The 15,365-nt window shown below is 43.6% G+C and overlaps 1 protein-coding gene across 3 annotated transcripts in view; it reads right to left on the reverse strand.

The window, feature by feature from the left end:
- Positions 1-10,422: 10,422 nt before the first annotated feature.
- SUN3 (Sad1 and UNC84 domain containing 3) overlaps positions 10,423-15,365 on the reverse strand; it is a 101,010-nt gene continuing 96,067 nt past the window's right edge. For all 3 annotated transcript variants that reach the window (XM_033194216.1, XM_033194217.1, XM_033194218.1), the window contains one exon: positions 10,423-10,720. In XM_033194216.1, coding sequence (XP_033050107.1) covers positions 10,601-10,720 — 120 coding nt within the window. In that variant the 3' untranslated portion in view covers positions 10,423-10,600. The remainder of the gene's footprint in view (positions 10,721-15,365) is intronic.

A 15,365-nucleotide genomic window follows, 5' to 3' on the forward strand; every position in this document is an offset into this window, starting at 1 on the left:
TTACAGGCACCTGCCACCATGCCCGGACAATTTTTTGTATTTTTAGTAGAGATGGGGTTTCACCATGTTGGCCAGGCTGGTCTCAAACTCATGACATCAGGTGAGCTGGTTGCTTCAGCCTCCCAAAGTGCTGGGATTACAGGTGTGAGCCGCCACGCTTGGCCTGTTATTCCCATTTTAAAGATGGGGACAGATAGAATTGGCAATTTTGGCCATGGCATGCCCTACCTCACACTCTTGATGAGAATCTGCATCACTGGATTGCTGAGTGTCCAGTGACCCACATGCTCCTGCTGACCGGACCAGCCCTATTTACACTTGACTTTCAGGAAAACAATTGATAGTGTGGAAATAAATGAAGACCAACCAAATGGAACAGGCAAAGCCTATTTATTCAGAGTCAGCCATCATCACTTGCATTTCGACAGAGACTCAAAGGCAGGCAGAGAAGTTGGAATGCTTTATAGTGGAAAAGGGAAGGCCCTGGGTGAGCCCTGATGGAGGCTGTCGGCCTGGAGAAGCTGAGGGGGCTCACCAGAAGGGGTGCTTCCCACATGATTGTTTAGGGGAGGATATTTGCCTATCTCTAGTTATTCCTAAGTTGCAAGCAGGGACAAAAATTAGGGAATCTGCCAGTTATTAATCAAATCCTGGCCATTTGCGGTGAATTATTAGAGGAGTTGTTTGGCCTCCTGCCTCAGTTGTTAGACAGAGTTGTCTGTCTCCTACCTGGAGTGTGTCTCCTAGGTAGCAAGCCGGCACCTGGGCTGGTTACTGTAGAGAATGGCTTGGTTTTCTGGTCAAGTTGCTGCAGATTGTGGGCCAGAATTCAGTTCTGTTTTCATATATGGTCTGGCCATTTGCATATTCATTCTCTCAATAGGCTGCCAGCAACTTGCAGCCTGGGTAAAAAAAAATAGAAATGGAACTCAGTCAATTCAGGGTCCTCTTTCAGAAACTGGGAATAGGAACCTGGGGAATTGCAGTAATTGGGGAGTGGGAAGTATGTTGGTTCCCTGTTGATGTGTAAGACACTCCCCCAAACATGTGACTTCACCAAGGATTTAGGATGTTGGCTGAGTGATTGCTCTGCTGCTTTCACCTGCGCTCCCGAATGAGGCTGCATTTGGCTGAAGGTCTGCTGGGCTGGAAGGTCCAAGGTGGCCTCATTGACATGCCTGAGAGTTGGTGCTAGGATGTTGCCTGGGCACCTTGTTCTCCGCTACATAGTCTCGCACCCTCCAGCAGGCAAGTCCAACTTGTTGACAAGGTGGTTTCTGGACAGCAGTCCAAGCAGAGAGTGGAAACCGCAAGATCTTTTAAGGCTAAGGCACCGGAGCTCCTAGAACATTACTTCCATCACAAACTACTATTCAGAGCAATCCATGAGCCAGTCTAGATACAATGGACTAGAGAAACAGACTTGCCTCAATCATTATCAATAGATAACTAATATATTCCCCATTTCCTGATTGCTACAATTTCTCAGGTTCCTATTGCCAGTTTCTTCTCTTCCTCCTCCACCTCCTTGTCCTCCTCCTCCTCCTCCCCCTCCTCCTTCTTCTTCTCCTTCTCCTTCTCCTTCTTTGAAGTTTCACTCTTGCCCAAGCTGGAATGTAGTGGTGCGATCTTGGCTCACAACAACCTCCGCCTCCTGGATTCAAGTGATTCTCCTGCCTCAGCCTCCTGAGTAGCCGCCTGAGTAGCTGGGATTACATGCCCAGCTAATTTTTATCTTTTTAGTAGAGATGGGGTTTCGCAGTGTTGGTAAGGCTGGTCTCAAACTCCCAATCTCAGGTGATCCACCTGCCTCGCCTTCTCAAAATGCTGGGATTACAGGCGTGAACCACCACATCCAACCCCTATTCCCTGTTTCTAAAAGATAACTCTGAATTGGTTGAGCTCTGTCTCTATTCATTTTTTTATCTGAGCTGTAAGTTGCTGGCCACCTAATGAGAGAATGAATTTATAGAGACAAGTTTCTTTTGATTTTAATTGATAGTAGTGGCTGCATGATGACACAATGGGATGGGCCAATGCCATAGGAAGAGTCCCTCTTCAGGGTCACACAGGGAAGCATCAGTTTTTGGTCATGCTATGGTTTGGATGTTTGTTCCCTCCAAATCTTATCTTGAAATGTGATTCCCAATGTTGTAGTTAGGACCTAATGAAAGGCATTTGAATCATGGGGACAGATACCTCATGAATGGCTTGTTGCCATACTCATGATAATAGTAAGTTCTAGCTCTATTAGTGAGAGCTGGTTGTTGCAAAGAGCCTGGCACCTCTTCTGCTTTCTCTCTCTCACTTCCTCTCTCTCCATGTGGCCTGCATGCCAGTTCCCCTTTGCCTTTTGCTATGAGTAGAAGCTTCCCGAGGTCCTCATCAGAAGCAGATGTTGATGTCATGCTTCTTGTATAGCCTGCAGAATTGTGAGCCAAATAAACCGTTTGTTCTTTATAAATAACTCAGCCTGAGATGTAATAGAGTAATCCAGCCTTGAAATGCACTTTAAAACTTTTTTCACTTCCTTTCTGATTTCAAAACGTAGCCTTGTACTGTGAGATTGTTTCTCTGCCTTTCCCGCCAGGCACATTGGTGCACAGCTCTTGCTTATCTAATTATGTGCTTGCTTAGAAATTCCCAGGACCAATTTTGAAACAAACCAGGCAGAGAGACCCAGCTGCAGAGTCTTCCTGCTCACAGGAAGTTAGAAACACTGAGCCTACCACTACCAGGCCAAAGGCAGGATGATGCAAATTGGTCTTCAGGATGGGTGATTCCTCAAGATAACCATTGGAACAATATAAGCAGCCCATAGTTTGGTACGGTGGCTCATGCCTGTAATCCCAGCACTTTGGGAGGCTGAGGCAGGCAGATCACCTGAGGTCAGGAGTTCAAGACCAGCCTGACCAACATGGTGAAACCCCATCTCTACTAAAAATACAAAATTAGGCAGGTGTGGTGGTGCAAGCCTGTAATCCCAGCTACTTGGGAGGCTGAGGCAGGAGAATCGCTTGAACCCGGGAGGTGAAGGTTGCAGTGAGCTGAGATCGCACCATTGTATTCCAGGCTGGGCGATAAGAGCGAAACTCTATCTTAAAAAGAAAAAAAAAAAAAAAAAAGGACAGGCAGCCATGCACTCTCTTTTTCACTACTCCTGTAAGTTTTCCACACCTTTTTTCTTCTTAAAGCCCTTTACTCAGCCCAGAAGGCTGAGAGGGTTCCTTTGAGGCTGAGTCCAGCTATTCTCTCATCTGCTAGCATTTGATCAATAAAAGCTGCTTTCCTTTTACCACACCTCAGTTCTCATTCTTTGACTTCTGAGTGGCTAGCATCTGGACATGAGTCAGTTACACAGGTATTTCTTTTTTTTTTTTTTTGAGATGGAGTCTCGCTCTGTTGCCCAGGTTGGAATGCAGTGGTGTGATTTCAGCTCACTGCAAGCTCCGTTTCCTGGGTTCACACCATTCTCCTGCCTCAGCCTCCTGAGTAGCTGGAACTGCAGGCGCCTGCCAGCATGCCTGGTTAATTTTTTGTATTTTTAGTAGAGACGGGGTTTCACTGTGTTAGCCAGGATGGTCTCGATCTCCTGACCTCATGATCTGCCCACCTTGTCCTCACAAAGTGCAGGGATTACAGGCCTGAGCCACCACGCCCAGCCAGGTATTTCTTTATAGCAACACAAATGGACTAAGATAGATCAGGTGGCAAAAGTAGGAGCAAGCAGACAGCCTGAGCCAGAGCCGTTATGGGGATTTCCATGGCAAAGGCAAGGCAGGGAAGGGTGAACAATTTAGAACTGGCCCATTTGAATGATGTTGGCAGACACTGGGCCTTAGGAGTGGTCTCTAGTTGTCTGGTACCTGGCCCTGGATGATTTAAGGCAGGAGAAATATTGGCTTTAGATAAGGAGGTAGTTGGGGCAGTTGGGTCTGCATATGAAAGATGTGTGGTCTCTTAAGAATTGGCTAGCCCTGGATGGGGCAATCTCGCTTCAGATTTTTATTTTAATTTTTTTTAACTTTTTAAAAAATTGGCCACTTAGAACTAACTCCCTCCCCTCCCCAGACTTTTTTTTTTTAAAAAAAACAGAGTTTCTCTCTTGTTGCCCAGGCTGGAGTGCGATGGTGCAATCTTGACTCACTGCAACCTCTGCCTCCCTGGTTCAAGCGATTCTCCTGCCTCAGCCTCCCAAGTACCTGGGATTATAGGTGCATACCACCACATCTGGCTATTTTTTTTTGTAGTCTTAGTAGAGTCGAGGTTTCACCATGTTGGTCTGAAGCAGGAGTTAAAAGAGAAAAACAAGTTTCCTGTACTTAGCTCACTCATTCCAAGGACAGTGGTAGACAGGGCCCTGGCAAAACCTTGACAACACTGTCTGGAAAGTTAGAGCCCAAAGGACTGGGCTCCAGACATTCCCCCAGAGCAAGGTTAAGAAAAACAAATTCCTTTACTGTCTCCCCTTCCCCTTGCTGTAACTCATAGCTATTTTTATAAGCACCTGTATTTTGCAAGTTTTGTAAGTTTCTGTTTCTCCTTCAATGCAGCTGCAAGGTCACAAGCTATGCTAAAGATTATGAGCCCTGTCACTGTTTGATTAACTGTCTTTGATCTGTTTCTGTAAGCTTGCTTGTAAAAGTCAAGCTCTGTTTTTGTTCAGGGCTCAGCCTTTTGGTTGTGAATCTGCTGAGCTGGTGTGCACCTTAATAAAATCCTCCTGTTCCACCCATTGGTCTCTCTAGTCCTCTGATTTCCTGCAACAGGTCAGGCTGGTCTTGAACTCCTGACCTCAAGTTATCCACCTCCCTCAGCTTCCCAAAGTACTGAGATTACAGACTTGAGGCACCACACCCAGCCTCCCCAGATTTTTATAATGCCAAATCATCATAAGATATAGAAAAGAGAAAAGAATGATTGAAACAAGACTTCACCCCTGGATGGGAGGAGCAGCAGAGTTCCACTGTCAGGGGGCTTGCTCATGGGATGTGTGGAAGCAGGAGTATGTTGCCATTAAACAGCTCCCCCACTCCCAGGAACCTGGCTGGTATTGAACAGCCATACTAGTCATGAGTGCAACTCCAGAGAACAGCTGCAGCTCCAGACCCTTGGTCCTATTCTCATGAGGTCTGGCTATATTTCATTTCCTGTCCTTGCATTTCATGATCTTTTGGGAACTTTATAAGAACCCTCTCCCAACTACTGCACTAGTTGTAGGGCCTTTCTCTTTCTTTTTTTTTTTTTTTTTTTTGAGGCGGAGTCTCGCTCTGTCACCCGGACTGGAGTGCAGTGGCCGGATCTCAGCTCACTGCAAGCTCCGCCTCCCGGGTTTACGCCATTCTCCTGCCTCAGCCTCCCGAGTAGCTGGGACTACAGGCGCCCGCCACCTCGCCCGGCTAGTTTTTTTTTTTTTTTGTATTTTTTAGTAGAGACGGGGTTTCACCATGTTAGCCAGGATGGTCTCGATCTCCTGACCTCGTGATCCGCCCGTCTCGGCCTCCCAAAGTGCTGGGATCTTTCTCTTTCTTATAACCAAAAATTCCTTTCTAGAACACTCTTCAAGGTCACAGTGCTTGTTAGCTTTGAAATTGATTTTTAACTCACACCTCCTGATTTCAAGCCTGCACTCTAAATTTACACCACCCTACTGGAATTAATATCCACCACTTGAAATAGAATTCCATACTTTATTCGTCAACCTAAGGAAAGCCAAGGGAACACAAAGGATGCCAGCATCATTACTACCTGTGAGAAAGCTGGCTTTGCCAAGTATTGGTGCATGTCATGGGTAATTGCTGGAAGGAGGCTTAGTTCAACTGCCTTAAGGAAAAGACTCTTGCGAACCGATTTCCACTTTGAAAGCATGGAAGCAATTGCTTTATTTACCCCATGAGAGCAGTGGCTATTTGTGACTCAGAATGGATCCCATCCTAACCAGCCTACTGGCCCTTTCCATTGATTCTGTTTCCCCTTTTATTTCCATTTGCCTCTCTCCATCCTGCTGTCTCCACTAATTGCCACCCGGACTATTGCAGCAACTCTCTCACTGACCTCCCCTGCCTACTCCTGGGCCTCTATGGTCCATTCTCCACATGCCAACCAGTGTGATATGTCTAAACTCCACTTCAATTATATCACAATCTTTTCTTAGATCCTCAATGGCTACAAAAACATTGCTCCTCAGTTAAAGTCTAAAGTCTTTTGTCTACTTCCCTGAATAGCACTGCCTACATTTTCCAGCTACTCCATTTGTCTGCTGCCATCCCATCAGTCTTAAGCCATTTTTGCAAACTCTTGAACTTCTAGTTCCTCCAAAGTGTCACACATGTGCCCCCATTATAGTCAAAGAATGACCACCCCTAGCACTGCTGCCACTCCCAACCCCACTTCACTGTACATGGCTTTCATGGTTTCATAAAAAGCCACCTTTTCAATGAATTGGTACATTTTTGGTGGGCGACCTGTCAGCAGGTAGAAAACACACATTTACATAGAGAATTGTTTGCTAAAGCTTCCAATCTGCTTAGCAAAGAGACAGAAACCAGGCTACTTCTGTGTGGCCACATGAATAGGAGGAGTTTAGAGCTTCCCTTAGCCCAGGGTTGCTAGAAGTGGACCCTGTATTCAAGAGGGTGATTTAGAAGGAGATGAGGATCATAATTTTGTGCTGGTTTTCCATGCTGAAAATGGGAGGGCTGACATTACTATGCCTCATAAAAGGCACCCAGGTCTTTTCCATTTTCACACCACCCCATCATATCCACATCCTCAAGAGGATATACAGAGGCAGCACCCTGGTGTTGTTTTCTCTACCTTCATCTTTCCAGCTCTTGGGTGTTTCAGAAAGCCCACTGATTTTTCTGGTATGACCAGGGGAATCTAATACAGAGGGTAGCCCGAGACCACTATCTCACAAATGGTTTTCCTGGCAGGGGGCTTCCCTAGTCTCCTGGCTAAGGTCCCCTGGTTTCGTGTGTCCCTTTCTTTTTTTTTTTTCTTTTCATTACATTTATCACTCTTTACTTATTGAATATCTATTTTCTCCTTGACCATTGTATTAAAAAACAAAAGAACATGTCTATTTAAAATATCGTGTAATGCCTTAATTGGCAAAATATTCACATGGTTTAAAAACAAAATAGTGGCCCGGCGTGGTGGCTCAAGCCTGTAATCCCAGCACTTTGGGAGGCCGAGACGGGCGGATCACAAGATCAGGAGATCGAGACCATCCTGGCTAACATGGTGAAACCCCGTCTCTACTAAAAAATACAAAAAACTAGCCAGGCGAGGTGGCAGGCGTGGCTGAGGCAGGAGAATGGTGTGAATCCGGGAGGTGGAGCTTGCAGTGAGCTGAGATCTGGCCACTGCACTCCAGCCCGGGCGACAGACAGAGCGAGACTCCGTCTCAAAAAAAATAAATTAAATAAATAAATAAATAAAAACAAAATAGTATAATATACAGTAAAACACTTTGGTCCTGCCTATGTGGGGACCTCCTGCTACCCCATTCCTACCTCTCTCATTACATTTCCTCCTGGGAAATATTGCTGATGAATAACATTTTATATATGGCATTTTGCACATAGTTAAGTTTTTCAGTCAAAGGATATATTCATCTCTAATTTTTATAGATAGGCCAAGTTCCCTCCATAAATGTTATACCTATTTGCATTCCTTCCAGCAATATGTGAGAGATCCTGTTTCCCCAAAGCCTTGGAATAAAATATTATCAAACTTTTGGATCTTTCTAATTTCATCAGTGAAACATGGTACAATATAATTTTTGCCAATTTTCTTAAGTAAATAAGCTTGAATATCTTTCATATGCTTCTCTAGATGATCTATTCACTGGCCGTTTTTCTAATGGGTTATTGATATTATAATTGCTTTCGGGGACTGTGTATATATTGGAAAGGCTGGTCCTTATAATGTCAATTGTGAATATTTTTTCCATTTTAAGTTTTGTTGGCCATGCAGAGGTTCTTGATTTTTATATAGTAGAATTTTTTTTCTTTTGTGGCTTCTAAATTTTGAGTCATATTTAGAAAGACATTCCTCTATTCAGTGCCATACAGGAATTATCCCAAGTTTACCTGTTAATATTTTTATGATTTTATTACCTACTTGTATATATTTTACCATATTGGGAATTTGTCATATTGTAAAGTGAGAAATATGGATGGAATTTTATTTTCTTTTTTTTTTTTTTTTTTTTGTTGAGACGGAGTCTCGCTCTGTCGCCCAGGCTGGAGTGCAGTGGCCAGATCTCAGCTCACTGCAAGCTCCGCCTCCCGGGTTTACGCCATTCTCTCGCCTCAGCCTCCCGAGTAGCTGGGACTACAGGCGCCCGCCATCTCGCCCGGCTAATTTTTTGTATTTTTTTTAGTAGAGACGGGGTTTCACCGTGTTAGCCAGGATGGTCTCGATCTCCTGACCTCGTGATCCGCCCATCTCGGCCTCCCAAAGTGCTGGGATTACAGGCTTGAGCCACCGCGCCCGGCCGGAATTTTATTTTCTTAATGACTAGATAATTGTCCCAAGTAATTTATTTTTTTCCCCCATACTCTTTTGAGATGCTACCTTTATCATACACCCAACTTCCACATACATGTAAATGTATTTTTGGACTTGTTTATCTGTTCCATTGGTCTATCTGTTTGCCAGTATCATACGGTTTTAACTATTGTTTTATACCTATGTCATAGAGCTATTTCTTTTTTTTTTTTTTTTTTTTTCCAGAGATTTTCTGGCTGTCCTTTTGTTAAGTTGATACTTCCATATGAACTTTAGAATCAATTTCATTTAAAACATACCCCCCCCTTTGAGTTTCTAAAAATATATATGTCTTAATTTTTTAAAAACTTTTTAATTGAAAATATCAAACATTTATAAATCTAGACAGAATAGTATAATGAAGCTCCATGGACTGGCAGCATCCAGCTTCAATGATCATTTCATGGCCAATCTTTTTCATGAATTTTCTTATCAATTTCCTCACCTTGTGTTATTTTGGAAAAGATCCCACATATACCATTTCAACTTTAAATATTTAAATATGTAAATAAAAAGTTAAGATTTATTTTTAAAGCATCATTGTGGTACCACAATGACACACACCTATAATTTGTTTTTTTCAGACAGGGTCTTGCTCTGTCGCCCAGGCAGGAGTGCAGTGATCATGGCTCACTGTGGCCTCAAATTCTTGGGCTCAAGTGATCCTCCCACCTCAGCCTCCCAAGTAGCTGGGACTGCAGGTGTGCATCGCCAGGCCCAGCTAATTTTTTTATTTTTAATAGAGACAGGGTCTCACTATGTTGCCCAGGCTCATCTTGAACTCCTGGAGTCAAGTGGTTCTTCCACCTTGGCCTCTCAAAGTGCTAAGATTATAGGTGTGAGCCACTATGCCCAGCCCAAATTATTTTTTTAATAATAATTCTTTAATATATCATAACTGTCCCATAAATGCCATATTTTTCTGGTTTTTAACTGAGATCAAGTTACATTTATAAATTAACTTATAATTGACATCTTGACAGTTGAGATTTCCCATCAAAGGATATGGCATATAGTATATCTATCTTTCCATTTATTTTATTGAAGTCTTTTTTTTTTTACTCCAGACAGGTCATCCAGGCTGGAGTGTAGTGGCTCAAACACACCTCACTTGAAGCTTCAACCTCCCAGGCTCAAGTGATCCTCCCACCTGTCTCCTGAGTAGCTGCAACATGCAAGACGTCTGGTTAATTTTTAAATTTTTTGTAGGGATAGGGTCTTGCTGTGTTGCCCAGACTGGTCTCAAAACTCCTGGGCTCAAGTGATCCCACACCCTTGACCTCCCAAAGTGCTAAGATTACAGTTGTGAGCCACTACGCCTGGCCTGAAGTCTTCTTTTAGTCATTCACTGCTGTTTGGGATTTCTTCATGTAGATATTTTATTTTCTTCTTTTATTTGATGTTTATTATCTAAAGATAATAATGGATTTTGTAAGTTATACTCTGTAACTGGTTGTTGTTTTTATTTATGAATGATATTGATTTATATGTGAGAATTTTGCATCCACTAACTTACAACAGTTTTTCCTTGTTTGCAATTCTTTTAAAATAGACTCTATTGCATTTCAAAGAATTCATCAAATTATCTGCAAATGGTCATGGTCAGAACTCCTCACTAATTTTTACCTCTAATTTAAAAATTACTGGTTTCCTATCTAATTGCGCTGACCAGTGCCTCCAGATCAGCACTAAATGATAATGGTAATAGTGGACACCCAAGCCTGGTGTAAATAAATGAGTCAGTGAAGGCAAAGATGGTATTATGAGAAAGACTGATGATGAGACTATCTTCTTCTAAATACAAAATGAGTTTTCAATGCTCTAACAACATGAAGCATCCTTAAAGACTAAACTATGGCAAGGATATTTAATTTACTTCCATATTTTTTATTAGTAAAATTCGTTTACTTTTTATAGGCAAGTATGAACCACTTTGAGGTTTTCTTCCCACTCCTAATTCTCAATTCCTGTGGGTGCAGTATCATCTAAGAGAATAAATGTTCTTGAATATTCGGGACATGTGGCATGACCTGCACCAACTCTTCTAGATGTGCTTGCCTGGTGTGCCGTGGACCCTGAATCGATATAAACAAGTATACTTCGGGTGTCCCCAGTTGCTAAAGATGTTAAGTTTCACACATAATAAATATTCAGAAACAGCATGCTGAAAATAAAGAAAAGAAAATCAATGCCTCATAAAGAAGTTCATCTCAAGTAATCCCAATGAATACTGATAAAAATTTTAAATTATATACTCTTCTTTTTTTTTGAGACAGGATCTGGCTCTGTCACACAGGTTGGAATGTAGTGGCATGATCACGGCTTGTTGCCACCTCTACCTCCTAGGCTCAAGCCATCCTCACAGCTCAGACTCCTGAGGAGCTGGAACTGCAGGCACATGCCACCACACCTAGCTAATTTATTAATTTTTTGTAGAGACAGGGTTTTGCCATGTTGCCCAGGCTGGTCTTGAACTGCCTAGGCCTCCAAAAGTGATGGGATTACAGGCGTGAGCCACCACACCTGGCCTATATACTTTTTTCTTTTCTAACATAATTATTTTCAAATATCAGTCTAATGAATGAGAAAATAAGCTACTGGAATAAAGAGCTTATGAAAAGATAAGTAGAGGGAGAGGAAGATAATACGGCAGCCAAGTGACCTCTGTGTTCCACTGTTTCTCCCTTCTACACTCCTTGCTGGCTGTGCCAAGGAGCAGGGGAGAGAGGGCTTGTTGTCTAAAAACCAGATCTATGAAGCCAACTATAAGAACAGATAATATGAGTTCAAATGCATATGAATATATAATCAAATATGAAACTCGACAAATATACTCATTTCTAACGTATATTATTATCTTTATTTTCCCACTATTTGGCCAAAAAGTGTCATAAAGGGGAGCATGCCCAAGAAGGCCGAATAGGAACAGCTCCAGCCTCCAGCTCCCAGCATGAGCAACACAGAAGACGGGTGATTTCTGCATTTTCAACTGAGGTACCAGGTTCGTCTCACTGGGGCATGTTGGACAGTTGGTGCTGGTCCGCGGATGCAGCCCGACCAGTGAGAGCTGAAGCAGGGTAAGGCATCACCTCACCTGGGAAGCACAAGGGGGAAGGGAATTCCTTTTCCTAGCCAAAGGAAATTGAGACACACAACACCTGGAAAATCAGGTAACTCCCACCCTAATACTGCACTTTACCAAGGGTCTTAACAAACGGCACACCAGGAGATTATATCCCACACCTGGCCCGGAGGGTCTCACACCCACGGAGCCTCCCTCATAGCTAGCACAGCAGTCTGAGATCTAACTGCAAGGTGAAAGTGAGGTTGGGGGAGGGGTGCCTGCCATTGCTGAGGCTTAAGTAGGTAAACAAAGCCGCTGGGAAGCTCGAATTGGGTGGAGCCCACCACAGGTCAAGGAGGCCTGCCTGCCTCTGTAGACTCCACCTCTGGGGACAGGGCATAGCTAAACAAAAAGCAGGAGAAACCTCGGCAGAGGTAAATGTCCCTGTCTGACAGCTTTGAAGAGAGCAGTGGATCTCCCAGCATGGAGGTTGAGATCTGAGAACAGACAGACTGCCTGCTCAAGTGGGTCCTAACTGGGAGACATCCCCCACTAGGTGCAGACCGACACCTCACACCTCACACAGCTGGGTACACCCCTGAGACGAAGCTTCCAGAGCAAGAATCAGACAGCGACACTCACTGTTCAGCAATATTCTATCTTCTGCAGCCTCCACTGCTGATACCAAGGCAAACAAACAGGGTCTGGAGTGGACCTCAAGCAATCTCCAACAGACCTGCAGCTGAGGGTCCTGACTGTTAGAAGGAAAACTAACAAACAGAAAGGACACCCACACCAAAACCCCATCAGTACGTCACCATAATCAAAGACCAAAGGCAGAGAAAACCACAAAGATGGGGAAAAAGCAGTGCAGAAAAGCTGGAAATTCAAAAAATCAGAGTGCATCTCCCCCTCCAAAGGAATGCAGCTCATTGCCAGCAATGGAACAAAGCTGGACGGAGAATGACTTTGACGAGTTGAGAGAAGAAGGCTTCAGTCGATCAAACTTCTCAGAGCTGAAGGAGGAACTATGTAACCAGCACAAAGAAACTAAAAACCTTGAAAAAAGAATGGGTGAATGGCTAACTAGAATAACCAATGTAGAGAAGTCCTTAAAAGAGTTGATAGAGATGAAAACCATAACATGAGAACTACGTGAAAAATGCGCAAACTTCAGGAACCAACTCGATCAACTGGAAGAAAGAGTATCAGTGATTGAAGATCAAATGAATGAAATGAAGTGAGAAGTGTAGAGAAAAAAGAGTAAAAAGAAATGAACAAAGCCTCCAAGAAATATGGGGTTATGTGAAAAGACCAAATTTACGTCTGATTGGTGTGCCTGAAAGTGATGGGGAAAATGGAACCAAGTTGGAAAACACTCTGCAGGATATCATCCAGGAAAACTTCCCCAACCTAGTAAGGCAGGCCAACATTCAAATTTAGTAAATACAAAGAACGCCACAAAGATACTCCTTGAGAAGAGCAACTCCAAGACACATAATTGTCAGGTTCACCAAAGTTGAAATGAAGGAGGCCGGGCGCGGTGGCTCAAGCCTGTAATCCCAGCACTTTGGGAGGCCGAGGCAGGCGGATCACGAGGTCAGGAGATCGAGACCATCCTGGCTAACACAGTGAAACCCCATCTCTACTAAAAATACAAAAACGAGCCGGGCGAGGTGGCGGGCGCCTGTAATCCCAGCTACTCGGAGGCTGAGGCAGGAGAATGGCGTAAACCCGGGAGGCGGAGCTTGCAGTGAGCTGAGATCTGGCCACTGCACTCCAGTCCGGGAGACAGAGCGAGACTCCGTCTCAAAAAAAAAAAAAAAAGAAATGAAGGAAAAAATGTTAAGGGCAGCCAGAGAGAAAGGTCAGGTTACCCACAAAGGGAAGCCCATCAGACTAACAGCAGATCTCTTGGCAGAAACTCTACAAGCCACAAGAATTTGGGGGCCAATATTCAACATTCTTAAAGAAAAGAATTTTCTTTTTTTTTTTTTTTTTTGAGACGGAGTCTCGCTCTGTCGCCCAGGCTGGAGTGCAGTGGCCGGATCTCAGCTCACTGCAAGCTCCGCCTCCCGGGTTTACGCCATTCTCCTGCCTCAGCCTCCCGAGTAGCTGGGACTACAGGTGCCCGCCACCTTGCCTGGCTAGTTTTTTGTATTTTTTAGTAGAGACGGGGTTTCACCGTGTTAGTCAGGATGGTCTCGATCTCCTGACCTCGTGATCCGCCCGTCTCGGCCTCCCAAAGTGCTGGGATTACAGGCTTGAGCCACCGCGCCCAGCCAAGAAAAGAATTTTCAACCCAGAATTTCATATCCAGCCAAACTAAGTTCCATAAGTGAAGGAGAAATAAAATCCTCTACAGACAAACAAATGCTTAGAGATTTTGTCACCATCAGGCCTGCCCTACAAGAGGTCCTGAAGGAAGCACTAAACATGGAAAGGAACAACAGGTACCAGCCATTGCAAAAACATGCCAAAATGTAAAGTCCATCCATGCTAGGAAGAAAGTGCATCAACTAGCGAGCAAAATAACCAGCTAATATCATAATGACAGGATCAAGTTCACACATAACAATATTAACCTTAAATGTAAATTGACTAAATGGTCCAATTAAAAGACACAGACTGGCAAATTGTATAAAGAGTCAAGACCTATCAGTTTGCTGTATTCAGGAGACCCATCTCACATGCAGAGACACATATAGGCTCAAAATAAAGGGATGGAGGAAGATCTACCAAGCAAATGGAAAACAAAAAAAAGCAGGGGTTGCAATCCTAGTCTCTGATAAAATCGACTTTAAACCATCAAAGATCAAAAGAGACAAAGAAGGCCATTACATACCGGTAAAGGGATCAGTTCATCAGGAAGAGTTAACTATTCTAAATATACATACACCCAATACAGGAGCACCCAGATTCATAAAGCAAGTCCTTAGAGACTTACAAAGAGACTTAGACTCCCATACAATAATAATGGGAGAGGCCAGGTGTGGTGGCTCATGCCTGTAATCCCAGCACTTTGGGAGGCCAAGGTGGGCGGATCATGAGGTCAGGAGATTGAGACCATCTCGGCTAACATGGTGAAACGCCATCTCTACTAAAAATACAAAAAATTAGCCGGGTGTAGTTGCAGGCACCTGTAGTCCCAGCTACTTGGGAGGCTGAGGCAGGAGAATCACTTGAACTTGGGAGGTGGAGGTTGCAGTGAGCCAAGATTGTGACACTGGCACTCTGGCCTGGCGACAGAGTGAGACTCCATCTCAAAAAAATAAAATAAAATAAAATAATAAAAATAGTGGGATACTTTAACACCCCATTGTGAACATTAGAGAGATCAACGAGACCAAAAGTTAACAAGGATATCTAGGAATTGAACTTGACTCTGCACCAGGTGGACCTAATAGACATCTACAGAACTCTCCATCTGAAAGCAACACAATATACCTTCTTCTCAGCACCACATTGCACTTACTCCAAAATTGACCACATAGTTGGAAGTAAAGCACTCCTCAGCAAATGTAAAAGAACAGAAATTATAGCAAACTGTCTCTCAGACCACAGTGCAATCAAACTAGAACTCAGGACTAAGAAACTCAATCAAAACTGCTCAACTACATGGAAACTGAACAACCTGCTCCTGAATGACTACTGGGTACATAACGAAATGAAGGCAGAAAAAAAGATGTTCTTTGAAACCAATGAGAACAAAGATACAACATACCAGAATCTCTGGGACACATTT

This window comes from Trachypithecus francoisi, unplaced genomic scaffold (genome assembly GCF_009764315.1).
Source record: "Trachypithecus francoisi isolate TF-2019V2 unplaced genomic scaffold, Tfra_2.0 Lachesis_group4, whole genome shotgun sequence".
NCBI classification, from domain to species: Eukaryota; Metazoa; Chordata; class Mammalia; order Primates; family Cercopithecidae; genus Trachypithecus; species Trachypithecus francoisi.